This window comes from Polypterus senegalus, chromosome 10, assembly GCF_016835505.1.
Source record: "Polypterus senegalus isolate Bchr_013 chromosome 10, ASM1683550v1, whole genome shotgun sequence".
Lineage (NCBI taxonomy): Eukaryota > Metazoa > Chordata > Cladistia > Polypteriformes > Polypteridae > Polypterus > Polypterus senegalus.
Window position 1 is genome coordinate 71,906,073 of NC_053163.1, and position 24,854 is coordinate 71,930,926.

Genomic DNA, 24,854 nt, shown 5'->3' on the forward strand with positions numbered 1-24,854 from the left:
GTTTGAAATAATTATATTTATAAAAAGTAGTCACTTGATAGTTTTTCTCTCTCTTATAAGGTGTTTCATGGTGGAATTACCTCAGATGCCTGCTAACATGGACTCACTCCACACTCCACTATAACATCTGTCAAATTGAGCAATGTCCTGCTGGAATCTCTCCCCATGTTCATCAGAGGCCGTTCCAATGGTCCCAGGGTAAAAATCCATTTTTAAGGACCTGTTGCACCCAAGTGCTAGATATGAAGTCATATACTCCCTAACTAGTTCTTCATCGTTTTCCACCCTTCTATTCCCAAGAAAATTGTGGCATACGCATTTTTGTTTTTCTCTTTATAAAGGAAGGGCGTGTACTCTTGTACTGTCTGCTTGCTGTTACCCAGCCAAATGTAAACATATGAACTGCTAAAGAGGTGGTATTTGTTTTAATAATCTACTGTTTATTAAGTGCCATTTCACATTCAATATCAATAGAGGTTTTGTAAAATATTGGACATATTTTAAATAAGAGAAGATAATGTTGGTGTTAGTTTAGTAGTAGCCAATATAACCTAAAATGAAAACATAGAAAAAATTGCCTAAAATTACACAGTTTTCTACTCTCTTAACTATCATGGTTATATTGGTACCCAAGTCAAATTACAAAAAAAAAAGTTTTGTAACGGTAAAAACTGATAGGAAAATGCTATAATCTACATTGACACTGCTCACAAGTTGAAATGTGTATTCATCTTTAAAATAAGCATATAAATGACCACAATATACAGTGAACAAGGAGTTTCTGAAGGACATTATTACCTGTTTTTTCTCCAAAGACACCATTGCAGATTTCTACCACAAATGTATGCAATATGTTTCACCATGCATAATTTTTGTATTATTTAACAACAATACAGTGATAAAGGGAATCAACATCACTTAATTTGAATAATCTGATAAATAAAAATATGTTTGTTTTTTTTTAAGTTTGCAGGTTTTTTACATTAGCAGATAATAAATGTCATGGTTTATGATCGTCCTGCTTTTATGATCCTGATACTGAAATATAAACATTTAATGCAGTAATTCACTACAATTATTATTATCTTATTCGTAATGCATTTTATAGGATAAACTGAAGTATTTTTGCATTTAAAAATCCAGCAAAATAAGTAAATACAAATTGTTTTTTTTCTAATATGCAAAAGAAAATATACAATATATTGAAACATATAAAATTGGTACTCTGATTGCTCCTTTAAAAATATACCTTTCTATATTTTTGGCTCTATTTTCATGTATAGAAAACGTGCAAAATTACAATTTGAATGTATTAAGCTGAACATAGGCAATAAAGAACAGGCTTTCCCCATTTCTGCAGATTTTCATCATGCTGACAGGTTTTGTTCACTGTATTACTGGAGGTCAACTTGAAATGGCATATTCACATCTGCTCTCTGGCATTAGCTTCAGCTTCCTGAAAATAAAGATGGCATGACAAGTCATTCCAGCGTACACAGATACAGTGGTAACAAGTTATTCAAAATGAATTTAACCATTGAACCGACTTGCTGGACATACTTAGCATATCATCATAATCAATCCACAAAGGGCATCACATTTCTTCGGTCAACAGCATTACGATTCTTTGAGTTACCACCACTCACAACCTGAAGTGAGTACAATATACCATGGCTATTGTAAAGAAGGCTCACCAACACCTTTATTTCCACAGGAAAACCAGGTATCTCAATTTATGCTTACCAGCTTTAACAGGTACACAGTAAGGCTTTATATGGCTTGGGCTCTACTGACTTGACAGAGCTTACTGATCCCTAAATACTGTGAGGGTATAATGTAAAGGTGTCAGTCTTCCAAAGGTTCAACAGAAACAAAAATACTGTGTAAAGCAGTACCTTTAGCTATAGGGCTCGAAAGCTGTGGAATGATCTGCCTGCTTATGCAAGGGATGCCCTGCTGGTCCCAGCATTTAAATCTAGACTGAAGACTCATTACTTGAATTTAGATTACCCTGATTTGAGGTGTTGATTATCGGTTAACATTGCAGGGATTTAGTCACTTACACAAAAATACAAATATGGTAAATATTAGGAACTGCTATGGACCTTCCTCTATTAATAGGTTATCTTCTGGGTATCCTGCTGTGTCATTTGGTGTCACTGCCAAATTGTTAACTACTTTCTCTCATGCGAAACACTAGGGATTTGGGATCCTTTGGATTCAAAGATGAAAAGAATTAATCTTACTTTAACAAGATGTATTAAATGTATTAGGAGTGGTCAGGCTACCAGTCATCAGAACTGTGACTTTGTCTAATTCAGACTGTTGCAGTGACATCTATAACTGGCTGTACACTCCTCTGGTATTTTATTCTCATCAGTAACGCTGCTGAATTTTTTGTTTTTTTTTGTTGTCTTGTCTTTTGCTGTTATCTGTCTATAGCTCATTATAATGTTAATGGACTTTAGGTTGTCATGATTTTTCTCTGTGTTAAAACTGTTCTGTTTTAATGTGTATGTTTATGTATGTAATTTTCTGTATATGCACATTAGCTGTGGGTTTGTTGACACACTCAGAGCTTGTACTCTGTCAACAGATTTATAAAAAAAAATTAAACTGAACTAAAATACATTCATCTGTACTACTGAGCAGTAATATACAGGTACCAGTAACGGCACACTACACGATAACGTGCAGTAATACACATGAATTGAGCATTCATAGTTTTCATACTCTTTCTCTGTACATTTAGCATTCGTTTGCTCAGAGGTTGATGTGCTTGCTGCCCGCATCTTCTCTTCTTTTCTCGGCATCTTTTTGCATTAAAACTGATTAAGTTAGTGTCTGTGTTGCAATTACTTAGTATGTTTTCTTTCATTTTTGCACTTAAATCTTCAATCTTCCTCAAGAATGATTTAAGATATAAAGAAGTAGGGGAAGTGACGGTGAAAGTGGTAGTGATGAGAACGGCGCCCGTACACATGTGCCACATGGCTGCCTGCTGCCGAGAGTTGATTCTACAATAAAATAAAATAAAAATAAAAAGAGGAATAACCTTGGCAGGGCGGCACGGTAGCGCTGCTGCCTCGCAGTTGGGAGACCCGGGTTCGCTTCCCGGGTCCTCCCTGCGTGGAGTTTGCATGTTCTCCCGTGTCTGCGTGGGTTTCCTCCGGGCGCTCCGGTTTCCTCCCACAATCCAAAGACATGCAGGTTAGGTGGATTGGCAATTCTAAATTGGCCCGTGTTTGTGTGTGTCCTGCGGTGGGTTGGCACCCTGCCCAGGATTGGTTCCTGCCTTGTGCCCTGTGTTGGCTGGGATTGGCTCCAGCAGACCCCCGTGACCCTGTATTCGGATTCAGCGGGTTAGACAATGGATGGATGGATGGATAACCTTGGCGGTCAATCATCACTCCGAAAGCGGATAGTAGACGTCACATACTATATGTGTACCAAATTTCAGGTCAATAGGTCAAACAATTTGCAAGCTACAGGTGATTTAAAATCCTGGACAGACAAATGAACAGCCACGGTAGCGTATTACATTTAAAGATCGAGTATTTGCTGTTCTCATGGTCACCTCCATGTGGCACACTTAACAGTAAGAAATGGAAACATCTTCTTATTTTATATGTTTCTTTATGTGCTTTTAACTTGAAATTAACATTATTTTATATCCAGTTGCATTACAATAAAACATGAACATACATTTTACAAAGTTTTAATTAACCTTAAATAACTACTTGAGTAATACTTCATTTTCCAGGAAGTCACAAAATATATATTTAACTAGTTATTTATAAAATATGTACTTACCTTTGATCCAGGTGGAGCAGTTAGGCTTAGAAATGCATAAACTGCATTGTCTTCTCTGGCATTGAAGAACGCTTCATAATCCTAAAAAAAAAACAGGAGTACAAGAGCCATCAAGTCCTTCGCATGATTAAAATGAACATTTTGTTAAATATTAAATTCTCTTCCTGAAGCACAAGGTTAAGATGAACTTAATTTCTTAAAAGAGAATAAACTGAACGTGTACTTAATTAAGTGCCTTTGTTTTTGGCAGAAAAATTCAAAACAAAATATGATTCAGAAAACATTGGCAAATACACTGCAAAATGTAAAAGAATAGAAGTTCAAGCACAGAATCCATGCATTATGATGTAAAGGGATAGAAGTTCAATCTAACGTAACATGTATTTGTGACAACATAAGTGCATGTTGCATTTGCTAGGAACATGTAAATTTGAACAAGATAGCTGTGAACCCGTACTCAATTTCAAAAGACAATTGTGTAAAAAAATTATCAATGTTATAATCAATAGACACTACAATGCACAACCTTGGAGAAGAACATGATGATGGGAAAATCTAAGGATGATAACAAAAATTTCTATTGAATTGTCTTCCACCCCTTTATATTTTTTGCCAGCTGCACATGCATTTGAAATGAAAAGCAAATCTTTAATAATTTATAATTATAACACTTGCAGAGCACAGTCTTAAGGTTTTAATGACTCTTTACTAACAAGCAATGTTCCAGATGCATTTAAAATTGTTATTGTCAAAACTGGAAAAAAATCAGATTTACAGGCAACTATGTTCTTTATTTTCTGAAGTACTGAAAAAATAGCACCTCTGACAGTTATTTTGATAATTTTTTATTACAAAACATGCATTCAAAGTAAATACAACAGCAATTATTATAAAACAAAAGTAGTAGATATACAAAGAGAAAACATATAGTTGTAAAAGTAATTTAATGTACACTTTAAAATTACCCAGAGTTCTGCTTTAATTATTCATAAAAATGTGATCTGACGTTCAACTAAAACCAGTGTTAATAAGGCGAGTCTTTTAGTTGTTTGGCATCTCAAGCTTGCCAAATAAAGTTGCTGATCTTCTAATCGTACTATGCTTATATCCACGACTGAATATGTGGGTATGTCACATTTAGCGACTGTATTCTGACCTTTCAACACAGTCATACTGTTCCTGTAGTGTTAAATATAGTAACGTGCTACCTCACAGAGCTGGTTGCTATGTGAAGTTTTAACAGTTACAGTGAGTTCAGCCACAACCATTCTGTCGTGGTATATAAAACATGAGACAGACACACTTCTTTCCCATCTGTGAAGTCCAAAACACCTACTGTATGTTCCTTTTTCCTTGTCACTGCATTATATACATTGTACTTGCGGATGAGCATTCACTGTTGTCAGCTCTCATGCACACAAGCCCAACCCTACATTTAAAGAGAGCTGTGGACTTGTTGCAATTAGTCGCTGGGCATGTCACATTACACAACTTGCTTCAGGGGAGCACACTGGCTACTGCCTCCAACTGTTTAAGATTATGTATATGAAAACTATGATTGAATATTGGTGGAAAAGTCATGTAATGAGACATGCCCTTAAGTCATAATAATTGACAAACATAATCTGCTTAAACAATAACATACAAACCATTTTGCTTCTTTTCAATAATAAAAACATATTTTAAACACCCAAAGATTAAGTTCGAAAAAGGTACTTGAACATTTAGGTTAATGATGACTCCAATAGTTAGCCAGGAGTCAGCTGTTCCAATTAATAAGACATGACTAGATGCAATTGTTTCAAGTGTTCTGACCATTAAAAAAACACACACAGAGACTTCGGTAACTGACAGAGCTTATTCTCCTCAAGAAAGATCTGCTCATGTGAACCATGTCCCAATCAAAAATATCAGAGGACCTTAGTGGAGGAATTGTGGAGATGCATAAAGCTGGTAAATGACAAAAAACACCTCTAAAAGCCTGGTTGTTCCATAAATCCATAGTAAGACAAATCCTCTATAAACTGTTGTTTTATAACTTTTGATACTCTCCCTAGGAGTAGGCATCCAGCAACACAAGAGATGGTAAAAAAACAACCTAAGATAACAATAAAACTTTTGAAGTTGTCAAAGGCTCTGTTCATGTCTCACTGTAACAAAAAACTCAACAAGTGATTTCCATTATATTTTGTTCAAGCTAAACAAGATGAACTTAAATACAGGACACTTGCATGGGCAGTTTAAAATCAAAGCATTCTGGTTTCCTAAATTGTACAAGTATTAATCACAGTAACATCTGTTTGAACTGAGCAGAAATTTAGGAGATGCCTCAAGCTGTATTGATAATTTTATCACCTGTGAAGAGATGGATACCAGGACTAAATTGGTTTACAGCTTGGGAAAAGAAGACATGACGATGCTTAAAGCTGTATGCGATTACTTTACAACCTGTGAACATAAGGAGATGCCGTGGGACTAGAAATTGCCAAACTAGGTTACATCTTGAGACAGGAGATTCTTAAAACATCAAAAACTTTATTGTTTGGGAAAATGGATGTACTCAAACAGATTAAAGAGTATGAGCAAATTCATCCATCATATTCAGAGCCAGCCAATCAGGTGTATGTAACAACAACTTGCTGTGAAACCCCCGTGGAATTTTAAAATAAATATGACAGAAATAAATAATAAGACAACAGAGCAGCGACATCAGGAGAGGACACCAGCAATGTGCAACCATTTCATCTGATTCTCAGGTAAATATTGATTGCTAAATCAATGCCACCCTGGGACATTCATCTTTGAGAGCTTAAACTTTTTGTAAGTCCTTTTCTAAAGACGATATATATGTCCTGACTTTGCTATCCACATTTTCTTTTATGCTTTCCTGTACTGGTATTATTACTCTTTAGTAAATACCACGTTGCTTTTAACTCTCTATACTTTGTCTTCTTATCTAGAGTGATTGAAGTAATAAGGTATATTTCTTAGAGCACCTGGAGAAGTGAGGAAGTATATGATCCAAGCTGCAAAGTTTATTGAGCTGAGGACGTACAGCTCTGACCAATAATGAACACTGTGTTAAAGTAAAACATTCACTGATTGATAAATGGCCTATAGCCAGAGATTTTGAGCCTTTGTATGTTTGAATATACTCTTGGAGACCAAAAGGTAATAATTAGGTCTGAGATATATCTAAGACATCACTCGTTGTTCGTATCTATGATAAGTAAGGGATAGTGGACTGTGCATGTGTTATTCTTACTGTACTTGTGTGGGTTAAAGTGCTAGGGAATAACATGCATGCGTATACATCTTTCATACGGTATGCATATGTGTGTATGCTGTAAGGAACGGCCGGCGGTTTATCCTGACCGGGACACCCTAGTAATGGAAGGATGGGGAAAGGCAGCTTATCAAAATGATGGAGGCAAGCTTCCCTGGATTGCAGCGGTGCCCCGGATACCTGCAGGGCACTATGGGACTTGGAGTTCGGCAGCACAGCTCTGCTAGGTACTGTGGGTGCTGACAGGGGACGCTGTTGGAAGCTGGTGGGAGAACAATTTCTTACCTAGGCCGGAAGTACTAATGGACTATGACAACGGAAGCCCCGAAGTACTTCTGGGCTGATTAAAACCTGAACTTTCCAGCTGACTGTCAAGGACTATTTAAAGGACTGGAGGAATCCCAGAAAGCGAGCCGGAGTCAGGAGTGTGACAGAGCTTGCTTGGAGATGTAGAGGAGAGATTATTGTGGTTTATTGGTGTGTTTATTGTAGCTGTGTTGCTTTGGAGGCACTGGAAAGGAAGAAAATAATTAAAAAATAACTTCTTGGTGCTTTTACCCTGTGTCCTGCGTGTCTGTCTATTGGGTTTAAGGGGCAATAGAGACCCCTAGTGTCTACAATGCATACATCTATGTGTGTGTGTGTGTGTGTGTGTGTTAATCTTAAGGTGAGACAATAGATCAACCCGGTAACGAACCTGATGAGTACACTTATCCCTAAAGAACATAGGTGAAGGGTAAGTAGAAGGAAATATCATGATAATACAACAAGAATGGTGTCTGTGAAAGAACATCACAGGGGAAACCTATGCTCTCCAAAAGTAATATTGCAGCACATCTCAAGTTTGCAAAAGATCATATAAATATTCCACAGCAACATGTGGGAAAATGCTCTGTACCCTTTGGCAGAAACATGCAATACTGTTTTGGAGGGAAAAGAAGCATTACACATCAACACCAAAACCAAAGAAATAGAGGGAGCATCATGCATTGCTTCCCAGGGCCTTGATAGTTTGAATTTACATGGGGAACAATGCATTAAAAACTGCAGTCAACAAATTTTAATGGAAAATTTTGGAGAAATGGTCCATCCTCTAAAGCTTAACAAAACTAAACAACAGAATGGATGAAACAGAAGAAAGTTTATGTTGTGGAATGGCCAAGTCACAATACAGAAGAATGACAGTACATCCGAATATACCCTCTGCATGACCAGATCCATTGCTCTCTTTTTTAGGACATTCACAAGGAAAAAATTAATACAGAATGTCTTGTGATGAATCTCCAATGTTTCACAGGCCTTAGCCATCATATGATGTCTACTAGTATATCTTAAAAACTGGTCAATAAGAAGAAAGGGACTGATCTTGCTCATTAGGTTTAAGATTCTATGGACCATTTCAATCTTCAAAATGGCACCATTCACTGAAGAACATCATTTTGGCCATGCTCTCTATAGGAAAGTATCATCCTTCTCAGAGTTTAAGTAGACCCATTATTTGCACAAATCTCTTGTACATGCTGCCCTCCTAGCCTTCAAGCTTAAATTTAACTGCTTCTGCTTTACTGCACAAGGAACAAGTTTCATTACTCCAAGAAATGTTGTACTGAAGAGAGTGTATTAGTCTTATTAATGATGATTGGCTCCCTTTCTCTTATTCTGACTGGTGCTACCCTGGACAGTAGCCTGAAAGATCAGTTAAATGTAGTTATTTTTACTACACTGTTCGTTGGCTATTTTGTCTTTTGTTTTCTGTATCATTGAATAGTTTAAAAAAAATAGCTCAGCTGGGTTACAAGTGCATTTTGGCTAAAGTGCTATTTACTTTATTACACTAAGTCAAACCAAACTAATTTACTGTAAATCTCTGTAATATAAATGAATCAACAAAGCAAAGAAAAAGAAAAATACTTTACCCCACAATATTTTTCCCCATTAAATATCTGAGGTGGCAGAGGGTTCCCAGTTGCAGGTCTCGCACTTTCTGGTACATTTTCTCTCATCCACTTTCTGTTTTCTTCATTGGCTGCAATGTCGCATTCTTCAAATTCAATCTTATTGGCTGCCAAGAAACCCAATACATCCTGTTGCTGCTTTTTGATCTATAGTTAAGAACAATATACTATAAAATAACCAAATACAGCACATGCAATGTATATAAAAATATAAATATTACCTAAATGCTTCAGATAAATGAAAAGCTTGGGGTAATCTCACAGCATTTCAAGATCACATGAATGCGGTACACATAATACACATACTATATTGAAAGGTATATTTTAATTTTTATTTAATTTTAAAACTGTCCTCTGAATTGGCTTCACAAAGGTTCCTCTGGAAACATAGGCAAAAAAATTAGAAAAATCGGTCCACAATGAAGTATTTAGCTTTAAATATCAAAAAAAAATGTTAGCTACATACATTTTTGATCAGATTATACAATTTTAGTAGTTCATAACAATCAAACAATTAAAGACTGTTCAATGCCCCAATTTTGAACACAAGCACTTAAAGGTAACCTGGGTAGTATTTTCAGAGAGGATATAACAACCCTTCTGCAGGTCTGGTAGACAGAACTGGAACAGCATAACTCCAATTTGAATCTCACTCAAATGTGATTATTAAGTCCAATCAATAAAAGTTTTGTGCCGGACAGGGGTAAAGACTGTCTTAGACTGTTGATATCTGTCAAGTAAAACTGTATTTGAACCATTTTCAAAACAGGGCTAAAATAACAGCAATGGATAAAAAATCAGCTCTTAAATCTTGATTAATGTAAAGGGTAGTTATTTAAAAAATGTTAACCAGTTTCATTATCATAAAAGTACTCAAATATATCTCCAAACCATACCCAATGCCCATGTTCTACAAACTTAAGTCACTTTCTGTCTTAGTGAAATTCAGAATTGGATGAATAATAATTATTTGCAGTTAAACAGCAATACGTCAGAGTTTATACTTGTGGGTACTCCTTGTCAGGTAAAAAAAAAAAAAAGTCAAGCATAAAATATATCAGTATTGATCATCCCCTAATTCCTGTTTCTTCATTGGTTACAAATCTTGGGGTTAAAATTTGATTCTACACTTTCATTTCAAAGTCACTTTGTACCCTAGTCCATAACTTCATTCTGTCATTTACAGAATATAGCAAGAATTAGGCCTTTTCTGCGTATGCATGATGCCAAGAACTTAGTTTATGCTTTCATAACATCTTGTCTTGACCACTGTAATTCCCTGTTTGCTGGTCTCCCCGAAAAGAACATTCGGAGGTTACAGTATGTCAAAAACGGTACTGCATGTCTTTTAACAAAATATCATTTTTATTTTGGTTACCTATTTACAGGTTTACAAATATATTGCTGATACTGCCCCCAGACTATCTTTGAGACTTGCTTATCACACATATACCTGTTAGTTTTTTGCGCGCTGGGTCCTCTAACCTTCTGGCTGTTCCATGGACAAGAATGTTTACAACTGCCGACCAGGCCTTTGGTTCTACTGGACCTTGCCAATGGAATGAGTGCCCACAGTTTGTTTGAAGCTCTGCGACAGCCACCTTTGTTTTATTCATCTCCTGAACGCCGGTGTTCACCTGTATCAGTGAGTTGAATGACCCTCGATGACGCAAACGCACCCGCCGCTGTCGTGGGAAAAGAGCTGTAATTGCTGTTAAACAACGCGGACTCAAGTCCCAGAGCTTTGTTTCCCGATGCCTGCGAGTTGTCTATGACCCATCTTCTCCTGCTCAGGAATCCATCACTGATTCATGGGCGCTGGACACTGGATTTAATTTCTCCATTTCAAGACAGCATCACTTTTCCTCGGTGTGCTATCGGGCAGTAAACGCTGATAATCTTCGCACACTCACCCGTGCTCATTCTGCAACGAGCTCTTCTACTTCTATCAAGGCTGCTCTCCTGAACATGAGATTAGTGCCTAATAAAATTTTTATTCTGCAAGACTTTATTACATCAAATAATCTGGATTTCTTCTTCATCACCAAGACTTGGATTTTAAATGGTGACGCATCATGTTTTACTGACTTGGTTCCATCAGGTTATTCATTTTTAAACTCTCCTCATTTGACTCGTTGTGCGCGGGGGTTTGGGGGATTGGGCATTACCACTGTTTTTAAAAGTATGTTCTTGTGTCAGAGCCTTACAAGGGGTCCGTTTAGCAGCTTTGAACTTCAACTTTTCGAAGTGTGTAGCTCCCCTTCTTTGTTGTTTGCCGTGGTTTATAGACCTCCTGCAATTAATGACACTTTTCATTTATGAATTCTCTGATCTCCTGGCTGATATCACCCTCTCCCATGACAAAATATTTATTGTTGGCGATTTCAACATTCACGTTTGTTTTCAATCGAAACCTTTGGTCAAAGACTTTTTATCACTATTGGACTCATTTCATTTGATTTTATACAGCATATTAATACGCCAACTCATTCTCTCGGTCACACCCTTGATCTCATTCTTACTCGTGATATCTCAGTGAATAGTATTGATTTATGTGATGTTTCTTTTACTGATCACTTTTCTGTAATAATGGATCTGCATATTATTGTTGATCTCCCGACCTATAGCCGTCCACCACGCTGCTCGCGCTTTTGAAATTCTTCCATTATATCTGATTTTAAAACCATTTTCTCTAGTCTTTATATGCAGGACCAAAATAATAATATCGATGATTCTGTTGTAAAATTGAATTCCTCCTGTAAAACGGTTTTAGACGCAATTGCTCCGCCCAAGATACGCAGTAATAAGGTAAGACCTGCTCCCTGGCTAAATGAAACTACGCAATCACTGTGCTGCGCCTGTCGAACTGCTGAACGGCGTTGGAAAAAAGATGGACTGACTATCTCTAAACAGATTTTCAGGATTTCTCTTTTCAATTTCCAGGCTGAAGTTAAGAAATTGAAACATGACTTCTTTGCCGATTTAGTATCCCGTCATTCAAACAATCCTAGGGTTTTATTTAATTCAATTAATGTACCATTCACCCTCATTCTATGATGGGATTAAATAGTACTGTTCATTCATGTGAGCAGTTTCTATCATTCTTTGTCAGCAAAATTGATACTATCCGCCGTGGTATTGTTCAAACTGGCTATGAACTTCCTACTTTTAATCATGACATTGTTCTAGATTCCTTTGATCAAGTCTCACTTTCAATGCTAAAAAGAACTATTGACACCCTTAAACCAACTTCGGTTGAAACGGCACTCCTGAAAGTATTCAACAACATCTTTTTTATTACTGACTCAGGTGATGCGGCAGTCCTTGTCCTCCTTGACCTGTCCGCTGCCTTTGACACCACTGACCATGAAATATTGCTGATGCGGCTCGAACATCTTGTTGGGCTTAAAGGGGCTGCTCTTAACTGGTTCAGGTCATATCTAACTGGTAGACACTTTTCAGTAACTTTAAATTTCTCTTTTTCATCTACTGCTCCTCTCAAATATGGTGTTCCTCAGGGATCCATTTTGGGTCCTATTTTATTCTCTATATACCTTCACCCTATTGGAGCGATTTTTAGGAAATTTAACATTTCTTTTCACTGCTATGCTGATGATACTCAGGTTTATATTCCCGTCTGCAACTCTGCAACAAATCAACTCCACAACTGTCTGTCTGAACTAAGATCCTGGATGGCTAATAATTTTCTTGATCTAAATCAAAATAAAACAGAGGTGCTTATAGTGGGTCCACCAGCTAAAGCCCAAATTGGTCTTGGACTTTCTCTGTCTTTTCCAAACCTCAAGTCCGCAATCTTGGTGTTACCTTTGAGAAACAAGAAATTCTGTAGTCAAGAGTTGCTTTTTCCAACTTCGTCTATTAGGTAAGGCAAAGCCTTTTTTATCTTCTAAAGATCTTAAGAAAGCTCCTCATGCTTTTATTTTTTCTCGCCTCGATTATTGCAATTCACTGTATTCTGGGATTAACAAATCTCTGATACACAGGTTACAGCTGGTCCAAAATGCTGCTGCTTGCTTTCTGGTTGGGGCAAGAAAGTATGACTTCGTTTCTCCTATTTTAGCTTCTTTACACTGGCTGCTGTGTCAGTTTTCAAATTGATTTTAAAATCTTGCTGCTAGTTTTTAAATCTTTACATGGGCTTGCTCCTATTTATCTGAACTGTGCGTTTTACACCAGCCATCCAGAGTGCTTAGATCTTCTGGTCAGTTGTCTCTTGTTGTCCCTCGTACCAAATGAAAAACCAAGGGGGACAGGGTCTTTGCAGCTGCTGCCCCTCGCCTGTGGAACCCCTTTACCTCATTATATAAAGAAGTCGTCTACAATTGAACTGTTCAAAACAAGATTAAAAACTCACTTCTTTTCTCTTGCATTCAGTGACCTTCAGTAATACTGAGGTTTTCCTCTTTGTGATCATATAACATTATTTCTATATATTATCTATCTTATTTTATTTTCATATATTTTATTACTATTTATGTTTTATGGTTGTTCTTTTCTTTTATTCTATTATTGTAAAGCACTTTGGCCGCTTACTATGTTGTTTTAAATGTGCTATATAAATAAATTGACATTGACATTTGATTTAGGGAAAAGTCTGACAACTATGCTGGACTGATCATTGGGCCCAAATATATGATCTGAGCTGTGCTAGCCACCGTGCCATAGTGCTGCAAACAGCAAAAGACACAGAAAGAATGGATTGTTAATGAATGTTAGTAGCTGAAATTGCATTTATAGTAGGCATAAAGTGAAAGTTTTGCACATGGCTGTTACAGCTCTGTGATGTCACACTGTGGCCAGTTTCACTGATCAACACTAGTGACTACTTTTAAGAAGGATTTAAAGATGCATTTATTTCAATGTGCTTTTAATAATCTGTAGTAGGTAATATTTACTTTTGTTTTATTCTGTTAAAATGTTATTTTTTATAGAGTTTTAAATAGTATTATTCTTGTATTTACTGTGTTATTCATCTTGATTTGTAAAGCACCTAGGCATGACTACATTATTGTAGTAAGCTATAGAAATACATTTTATTAGTACTACTACCAATTTTAAGAGAACAGGTATGCCGCCAGTGGTCCAGAATCAATTTACCAAAAAAAAATTTTTTACTTTTAAACAAAAATACTGATTCAAGAAGTTCACATGTAATATGTGAAAGCATACTGACCTGCAATTAAAGCACCTCAACATGTACAAGAGCATCTCACACACACACAAAAAATATTTTTAATCAAAATAGTTTTAACAGATGCAGATTAACTGGCATATTAAAACTCTACATTTTTACAGCTTTCATCTATTCAAAATGAAACAAACATTAATGATCTTGAGCAATACTTTGTCATAACAGACTCACTTTACATTGTGTTGCTGGATAATTCACACACATACAATGTGTTATATGTGGCTTTAATTTTGTACAGGGTTTGATTATCATTATAAAATATCTCTCTATATGAACCAAGACAAGCCAAGGAGATGCACAAATTGTACCTATTAAAGCCTTTTCAAAGCATTACAAACATGACCATCTTTATCCATCCATTATCCAACCCACTATATCCTAACATAGGGTCACGGGGGTCTGCTGGAGCCAATCACAGCCAGCACAGGGCACAAGACAGGAACAAATCCCGGACAGGGCACCAGCCCACCATAGGGCACACACACACACCCCAAGCACACACTAGGATCGCCAATGCACCTAACCTGCATGTCTTTGGACTGTGGGAGGAAGCCAGAATATCCGGAGGAAACCCACGCAGACACCGGGAGAACATGCAAACTCCACGTAGGGAGGACCTGGGAAGCAAACCCAGGTCTCCTTTCTGCGAGGCAGCTGCGCTACCACTGTGCTGCAACATGACCATCTTTTACATGGAAATGATGCACACATTTGCATGTTTTGACCAATGATTTTGTTCTGATGTTTTTTATTCTACCATAACCACCTCCAGTAGAAATCTAGTCTTTGAGTAAGGGAAATGGACTTTGTTGGTGATCTAAGCCATATTTACAAAAGATCATGAAGCTGGCAGTCTGTTTCTTGAGAGAGTAATTGCTGTGTGAAACATGTTTGTTTTTTTTTTAATTAAATAACCATTAATGTGCACAGGCTTTAGCTGCATATTCACAGTATAAATACACTGAAAAAGCAGGAGATGTATATTTACAATGGGAATTCAGGAATGTTTCTGTCATAAAATTACTTGCTTCCAAGGCATAAGCAGTATTTCCCTTAAAAAGAAGATTTTATAATTAATAATGATCATCAATATCTCCAGTGGGTATTTAAATGTTTAGGGGTGTTGCCATAGAAAATAGACATTTATAAAATTTGGCTCCGGCAAGAACCCTAAAAATTGAACTAACAATTGCATAATTGTCTAGTATTTCCCTCCATGAGCATAAACATCTGGAGTTTAGAAAAGTAGCTAAAACACTGTTCTTACCAATTTTCAAACATTTATTTTTTGGCCTTGTCAGTACAGTTTTATAAATAATATTTTTGCCAAAGACATTGAAAATTTAGCATAACTAAATTTAAGAATAAGGATTTTATAAGGATTTTAATGAAATACAATTACTACAGTCTCTCATATATCAAACATAATACAGCTTCACATATCCGAGTTAGGAAAAAAATGTTACAGCGCCTTTGCCATCTAACACATTGTATCAGTGTAGAGAATTTTTTTTTTTTACTAACACAAATTTGCTGCATAATGAGCCAGAAATATTCTGCTGCAAAAATACTAGCTATAACACCTTTCTTATAGAATAAAGTAGTAAAATATATTGCAGAAGTAACACTTTGTTTAATTTTTGTCACTCACATGGGATAAATAAATTGTGGTCCCCTTATGCTCAACTAAACTAAATAAAACACATCCAGTATGACAGTTGGATACCTGATTTGCCACTGATGCCTGCTGCACTTAAGCTTTTTTATTTTATCATATTCCAAGATTCAGGTACCCACAACAATTTCCTAGCTACCTGTCCTTGCTTGACAGTGTCAGAACCATGTAATATTCTTGACAGATTTGGCTGTTGCCCATTAGTTTAGTGGAGGTATAATTCAGGTTGTGACCCCACTAATGCCATAGGTTTTTTTCTTAAAAAACATCCTTTCTAGGATACCCTCCACAGCTCCATCATTTACTGTCACCAGCCATAATGTAGAATATGTGCACAAGCAATTAAAATGCAGATAAAAGTTTAGATTATGGTATAAAACCGGTTCAGTATAAATTAAGAGTCAGTGCATTCCAGGTCTAGAATATACTTATTATACTGCATCTGATTAACTTCCTTGGTATTAACCTCGAGCATCTCTCGGGCTTGGAATTCTGTGTAAAAAAGATTTAGCCCAAGTGTTTCTTAGGTTAAGGTGTTATGATATAAAGTGATAAGACCAAATAATGCTTGACACAGGATTCTGTTGTCATCTAGTGAGCATAGTAACATGCCGGCTCTTTCTTATATGCCTCCATGGGTGCAGCATCCCAATCACGCATGGCAGGAAGCCGATGATGCAACTGAAAATGAATGCACCCTCACGTACAGGTGTGTCACGCCCCAGTTACTCCACCAACCCCCGACAACTGTGTGAGCATGCACACCCATAGGGAGCGAACCTGCCAAATAATTATTTATTTAAAACTGTCGTCTTTTTCTGAGCCGCAGACCTGCTATACCCCAATAACACACAATGGTGAATCAACAGAAAGCTGTAACGCCAGTTTTAGAATAAACTAAAACTGAACCATTAATTGGCTCAGGCAATACTGGTGACAATATGAATTGGTCATCAGATGTTGATATGTATAGTGAAACTGATGCATACGACACTGTATGATCGAATCGCCATGTTATGTCTGGTGACTTCAGTTGCATAGAGCTGCAGTGGGGTTCAGTATCCATGTGACTTAAATGCAAAATGTTTGCAATCAAATGTAAGGACATAAAAAACATTAGCCCCCTAAGCCATGTTTACAATGCAAAAATTGTCAATGGTTGCGTCAGTGGAAATGTGTGGATTGGGCACTGATATTCTACCCACACATGCACAAGCAATACAATAAATATTATAAAAAAAATGAGCAAAGAAATATGTTTCTACCTTCCTAATTTTGACATTGGGCTTTGTGGTGTTGACGGTTTCAAAATATGGAGGACGTGTACTAAATCTTTATCAGTACATCAGTGGGAAGGACACTAGACATACCTTTCTTACTGTATTTATGCTAATCTTTTAGTTTACATGTGTTTCAGTTACACGTAACACTGCTTCTTCTTGTTGTTTTTCCCATGGGTAAGCATAATGTTAAGGAGGCTACTACATTAAAACTGAAAAACACCTAATCTAAGTCTTAAAATTACACAAGACCATGGGCATCAGTTATAGTACTGTCTGTTAATCAGGTATATCAGAAGCACTATGTAGCTCAGTGTATTTCTGTATATGATATCTGAATATTTTTTTAAAACCTAATATTACTGGCAGGCAGTGTGTTGCAGTGGTTAAGACAGAACTTCAAACCCTGAGATGGCGAGTTCAAATGCCACTACTGTCACTATGAGTGTGAGCAGATAGGAATGTATATGCAAAGCAGTGGATATGCACAAGTCCTAGTACCCTGAGTTAAACTAATGTAATAATGTGAACAGCGAGGAGTGTGCACAATTTCTCCAAAACAAATTCAAGAGCCATATATTATATATACACAGGGCACAAGGCAGGAACCAATCCTGGGCAGGGTGCCAACCCAACGCAGGACACACACACAAACACACCAAGGCCAATTTAGAATCGCCAATCCACCCAACCTGCATGTCTTTGGACTGTGGGAGGAAACCAGAGCGCCTGGAGGAAACCCACGCAGACACGGGGAGAACATACATATATATATATATATATATATATATATATATATATATATATATATATATATATATATATACACACACACATTAATAAAAGGCAAAGCCCTCACTCACTCACTCACTCACTGACTCACTGACTGACTCACTCACTCATCACTAATTCTCCAACTTCCCGTGTGGGTGGAAGGCTGAAATTTGGCAGGCTCATTCCTTACAGCTTCCTTACAAAAGTTGGGCAGGTTTCATTTAGAAATTCTACGCGTAATGGTCATAACTGGAAGCTATTTTTCTCCATATACTGTAATGGAGTTGAGCTCGATGGCCATGGGGGGTGGAGTTTCATGTGACATCATCACGCCTCCCACGTAATCACGTGAACTGACTGTCAACGCAGGACGTAGAAAACAAGGAAGAGCTCCAAAAAGTGCCGAAGAAAACATGCATTATATAATTGAGATGGCAGCAAAACAATAAGAAGCGAGCGAGTGACATATATACTACCATATTCATGAGTGCTGCTACTTCAGAAACAAAGCACGGTGTAAACCTAAAGTTTAAATTAAGTTCATAGACACGCTGCTGCTGGCGTTTGTCATGCCCACGGGTAAATCGGGATACAAGTTTAATGAGAGGACGCAGGATATAAACGAGAGTTTTGATCACTTTGTAACTAAGTTAAAATTGCAGGTGAAGGGCTGTGCTTATGCAAATTCCGAGAGACTGTGTTTGTGCGGGGATGGACAGTTAAGGCGGGTGGGGGATTCACCTCATTTCGCTCTGAGCTGAGCTCCGCAGCTAACGCAGTCTTGCGGAACCAACTTTGTGACGCTGCCACCAAATACTCACAGAAAAATCCACAAAGTAATACACACGCCGTCTCTAGAGTTTCTCCACACTCTGAATCCTCCAGGCACTACTTACAAAAGGTTACATTGATAATCGTGTTACGTTATTTTTAAAATGTTTCCTTAACTTAGCACAAGCACAGCCGAGAAGCCTCGATGCATGTGCTCCATAACGCGTTAAAAAATAACGCATTTAATCACACTTTGCATTCCAAGCAAAGGGGAACTTCTGTCAATGCATGATTTCCTGGTACACCGATTACACTGATGCACACATCAGAGCTACAAAAATGTAACAGTCGGAAGAAAGCACGTTGCTACGACTGATTGGAGGAAAATTTCATTTCAAAAGACTACTCGACGGAAGCCTTGATAAAAGCGTGGTTTTTTGCAAACTGTGGAAAAAAGAGATTGCATAACACCGAGGCACTTCAACCTTACGGTACCATCTAAATGCAAAACATGTTACAGCGAACACAGAAACTGTGTATGCTGTTAGCACTAGCAGTACAAGTTTGAGTACCAACAAAAGGCGTCGGCAGTCCAAAACTGATGAAATGACTGGCCTACAAACTAAACCTACAAATTCTCTCGCAAAATGGATTGCTTTGGACTGTAGACCACTAACAGTGGTGAAAGATAGGGGGTTAGAAAATGTGCTACAGTTACCATCAGGTGATCCACCTTTTCAACTGCCGTGCCGAGAGACTATTTCAAATAAAATTCAACAGCTTTATGACACTGAAAAGCAAGCAAAATTAGATGTATTACAGAAAGCGGACTTTGTGGCTCTTATTGGGGATCATTGGACTTCTGTGACCGTTAGTAATTTTAATTACATCTAATTAGAAAATGTTCAATGATCACACTGTTTTAGCCTAATGTACAAAATAATTTTGGCTAAGGTTACTCAGAGTTTAAAGGTGAAGCTGGTCAAATTACCTTTTATGTTTCTGCCTTGTGTATATGTATAAATATATATATATATATATATATATATATATATATATATACACATACATACATACATACATACATATATATATATATATATATATATATATATATACATATATACATATATATGGAGAGAGAGAGAGAGAGAGAGAGAGAGAGAGAGAAATGTGTATAATAAATATTTCTAAATCCTTTCCACTTGCAGCCTGCTTATAAATCATATTAAAATCATGTACAAGTGAATGAGCATGTTGTCTCCACCCAGTGAACACCCTCCAATATCTTATATGGTATTATATGATGCCATATAAACAGCAGGAAATGACCCATGATAAATTCTATTGAAATGGCAAGTGAATGCCAAGTGAGGAGTAAGGAGAAAACATTCTCTCCAAATGAGACAGAGGTTGAGACAAGCAAGTACTTTATTTGTACCTTGAACAATGAATTTACTGGAGTATCAAAAAATATTGCTTGGCTGGCTGTGACAGTGGTAGTCAATAAAACATGAGATGAAAACTGGGTAATCAGGCAAGATTCTACTAAGAGTAGGCAGAAATACTCCCTAACTGTCTGCAAATTTTCTCTGAAAATATCTTGAACTTGTGTCTCTCTTTGAGCAACATGGTTACACATATAGCTTTCTACGGTTGGAGGAATCTGCTGGGAGAGGTTTATAATGGTGGCTCTTTGTACCCAGGAACATCTCACGAGTCACTAGTCATCTAAAGCTAAAAAGTCTTATCAGTCTCTGAAAATGCATGCTCTATCCAAATACATGACATGTAACTATTATGCTCACAAACTGGATGCTCTCCAAGTATCAAGTTGATATGCATATATATAATAGTAAAGTGCAAAATATACATTATAACTCAAGCACTTCAACCAAATAGCTAGTGTCTATTGATAGAATCGTTATTTTTATTACTTTGATGTGTTTACCTGGAAATGTGAACTATCGAAAGGTGAAAGTCAAGCAAGAAAGTAACTTGACTACCAGTGTTGCAGTAATTAGTTTTTACTAAGAAATTGGGATTCCAAAAAAATACACAATAATTCCAACAGTATGTTAAGCCTCTAATATTTACTAATTATCTCTTAAAATGGTTACATTAATGACTCATTAAAACTATTACATTTTACCAATTTTAAATTAAAAATATTTCTTTACTAAAATATTTACTTTAATGAAAATACAGTAATGAGGTTGACAGTTAAGGCAACTGTGAAAAATGTCTTTAATGATGCAGAATCCATCATTTAGAAAAAAATATTACAACTATTAGCTATTGCAGTCAAACCTTGCTTAGTCAAAACACAAAACAGCCCATAAGCTCTATTTGCTCTTTCACAGAAGACATTTACCTTTCTTTTTCTTGAATAAACACTGCAAACAAAATGTACTTCAAAGGAATATATATATATATATATATATATATATATATATATATATATATATATATATATATATTTTTTTTTTTTAAAGTGTTTATACTCAAAACACCCAATTAACTTAACAAAGTAAGCAAATTTGTCTGTACCAAGACTGTAATCACAAAAGGCTGAGAGGTTTACAATCAGTTTGGTTGCATTTCAGTATTTTGCCGATGAAGGGTTGGGTTCTTAGCACATGTAGCAACTAAAACAATTTTTCAATGGAGGGTCACCAGTGCTGACAGCATATGGAGTAAACTTACATGAATGTTACATAAAAGCACCACTTATGCATTATATAGCATTTTTGTTATATTTATACAAATTCATATTTTGCTGCTCTCTGTCCCTTAATATTTTATGCAGGAATGTCTTTTTACAACAAAGCAAGATCAATTCAATTCATTGCACACTATATGGATGTAAAATTACCCAACTCAAATATTTCTCTCTCTGATTTAACCGTTTGAATTCTGTTGTATAGACAGACATCCCATTTAAAAATCACAGAATATTATGTGAGTATTGTAAATGTTTACTTAATTTACATATAAAACAAAAAACTTTACAGGAAGTAATCGCTCTATTCCTGGATTCATGTTTATTTCTGGAAGGAAGTGGTTATTTAGATCTAATTCTGATTCAAGGTTTACCTATAAATTCTTGTGATACTCTGGCAGTAATGTAACATACAGTACTTGTAAAAATTCTTCCAACACGTGAACAACAGAGTTCTCTAGAGACCCATTTCAGTGAGGCAGCTGTATCTTCTTACATTAGTGGAAGTTCAAATCTGGGTCTAGGAAAGTTAAAGATGTCACTCATATATGATCATGTCTTGGAAATTCATCTAGATAGATGTTCTTTCTGTGGTATAAGAACACAATTCACAGATATTCTTAAAAATCAGTGCCAGCTACCATTACTTCTTGTTTGACTTAACAATTTCTGACTAACTACTAGCTAATTACATGGGCATTGACATGTTCATCTGTGCATCAAGCACAACCTCCTGAATGAAAAGGTTGAAGGTGGTGGGTAAGCACCTTCTGGCAAAACAATGTGAATAAACAAACCCACAGTAAATGATGTCACAAAACACTTACCAGTAGGAGGCAAGAGAACTGGAATCATTATTACAGGCTTTTCCCTGAAAATTTAGATACGTCTTTAAAGAGATGAGTATTTTTTCCTAATAGCAGCTCTAAATTTTTCATATCTACTTTCCATTCACTTCAATTATTCTACAGATTTAGGGTGAAACTGTGGAGCGGCCTTGATATAACCAAAGCCTTAATGACCAATAATGCATATTTTCTAGAAGAAAATAAGTGACAATGCCTATAACACAATAGTATTTCTTGAAGAAGTTTAGGAGTGTCATACTTAGAAATATGTGCAGCAAAAAACACCACAAGGTGAGAGCTTAAAATACAATAACACTGCCTAACTTAACCCATTTTATACAATGTGGTAATTTCCTGTTCTTAAAACATAAATGAACCAGAATGACAAAGAGGTACTTGATAATGACTACAGCAAAAAAACATCACGAGTGTTGATTTAAAGAACCATAAAGTATTCTCCAATTAATAAAAAGTGACTTCAAATTGTACCCATACCATTTAAAAATCACTGAAAATGAAACTTTCCTGTAAAATTTAATACAGTAAATGTGTCATTCTTTACACTGCAATGAAGAACTGGATTACAATTGCAAGCTATTTAATGTAATACACGATAAAGTTGGGTCATAAGACACCATAGCAGGGTATGCACTATCTATAACACTGCCAAATGGCTGATGTGTGTTAGATCTACAAGCATTGGGTCCTCCAAAAACGTTTTGCATAGTCTCTAGGCGCTTACACATTTGTATGTTTGTGTATATTTATTTATTCATTTTTAAAGTTGTTAATGCCAGTTTCAAGTGTTCATTGTTTTTGAAGAATCCTTTGTCTGTTTTCTATTAGTACAGAATTTTTTTGTATGTTATTCTACAATCATTTGCCCTAAAGTTACACTGTAGCTAGAAGCCACATAGAAAAAAGCAGCCTGGCAGCGATCGCCTAGACCTCCCATTGACTGGTTGGAAACTATTGCCCTAAACTATATTTAAGTATGTATGTATATGCTGTCACATTTTGCCAAAGCATATTTTTGGGTAAAGCACACATGTATAATTTACAATGGAAAAAACAAAGTTAGATATAAGACTATTCAAATAGACGGAATAAAAAATAAATTCCATCACGGGAATCTAATAAAATAGGAAAAGCCTATCAAAGTAAAAATGATACAGTAGAGAGAGAGAAGAGTACAGCTGAATTAGTACAAGCATAGTAAGTAAATATGCAATTGTAATAAAGATTAAAATAAAAACATTTAATTTAAAATGCATAAGAAAAGATGGGTTTTTAGATGTGATTTACATGTTAACACTACTAAAGCCTCAAGATCAAACAGCCACAAATCTAAAAAGAGCGTTTATAGCACTAGGTGAAGAGTTCCTATCTTAAACTACTTCAAATTGTAAGTGCACTGGCTTCTTCTGTCACTTAATTAAAAGTGATTTCAAATGGATAGATAGATGGATAACAAAAAAAAAAAAGAAAATCTTACCAGTAATAACCAGAAAGCACCCATTGTTAGAAAAGGTACTTTGTACTTATTATTTGCATATAGCTATACAGTTTAATTTCTGCATAATCCTAATCTGTGCCAGTTACTTGCACATACTTAGTATTTATAGTAAAATTTAAAAACATTACAAATACATGAAATCAAACAACTAGTGAGCTGAGAACTCACCTGGAAATGGAAATTTTAAATGGCTTCTGAACTCCAAAGCTGCATGTGAAAGGAACTTCTATATGTTACTGAGACACAGGAAGGAACAGATGGATACATTTCACAAAACTTTAAATGAGCAATATACACTTGAAGGGAGTTCTTATCAGGTTTTGATTAGGGTTACATCCTTCGGCAACTCTCTTTAAATACTACGTTAACTGGGAATTCTGCATCTTTTACACGGGATTTTGCCAGTATCTCTGTGCTCCATTTCATAGGTTTAACGTTTTTTTTTTTTACTCATGTTTAAACATAAGACAATAAGAAATTTGCCATCTCACTTGTGTACATACAAAAGAAGTTACAAATTTCACAAAAAATCAAAAGCATTTATTGGTACTTATATTTAGGTTTTTACCTAGTCATATTCAATGTGCAAATGAAGAACCTCTTCATTACTAAAACTTCACAACCTCAAATGCTTTTTGTTAAAAAGCAGTAAAGTACTGAGGAAAAAGGAATTTCTAGAACAATTTTTCAGGGTCTTCAAAGTGAATATCATCCCTAGTTAACAAAGGTAAGTGCTACAAGTAAAGGGTATCTGTCATCAGCCCTCTTTTCCAGTTTCTTCATCATCGCTCTCTGGCACATGCTTCACATCATTTACATCACCATCAATCACTCTGACTGCATGTTTGATACCCTGTTGGGGCCTTTTTAAAAAATTGATTTCCCAGACCAATAAACCAGGCAATGGAGATGAAGATGATAACAGACTGGATAACATTACAATAAAAGAGCAGGTTACTGTGAATAGTCAGATCTTACAGAGGGGAACCAAGCAATTACTGC

General features: G+C 36.2%; 1 protein-coding gene across 1 annotated transcript in view; it reads right to left on the reverse strand.

Annotated features, from left to right (window-relative positions):
* Positions 1-408: 408 nt before the first annotated feature.
* LOC120537200 (SH3 domain-binding glutamic acid-rich-like protein) overlaps positions 409-24,854 on the reverse strand; it is a 37,647-nt gene continuing 13,201 nt past the window's right edge. The window contains exons 2-4 of the mRNA XM_039765958.1: positions 9,016-9,201; positions 3,814-3,894; positions 409-1,456 (exon numbers count right to left, since the gene is read on the reverse strand). Of these exons, the coding sequence (XP_039621892.1) occupies positions 1,424-1,456; positions 3,814-3,894; positions 9,016-9,201 (300 nt within the window). The 3' untranslated portion in view covers positions 409-1,423. The remainder of the gene's footprint in view (positions 1,457-3,813; positions 3,895-9,015; positions 9,202-24,854) is intronic.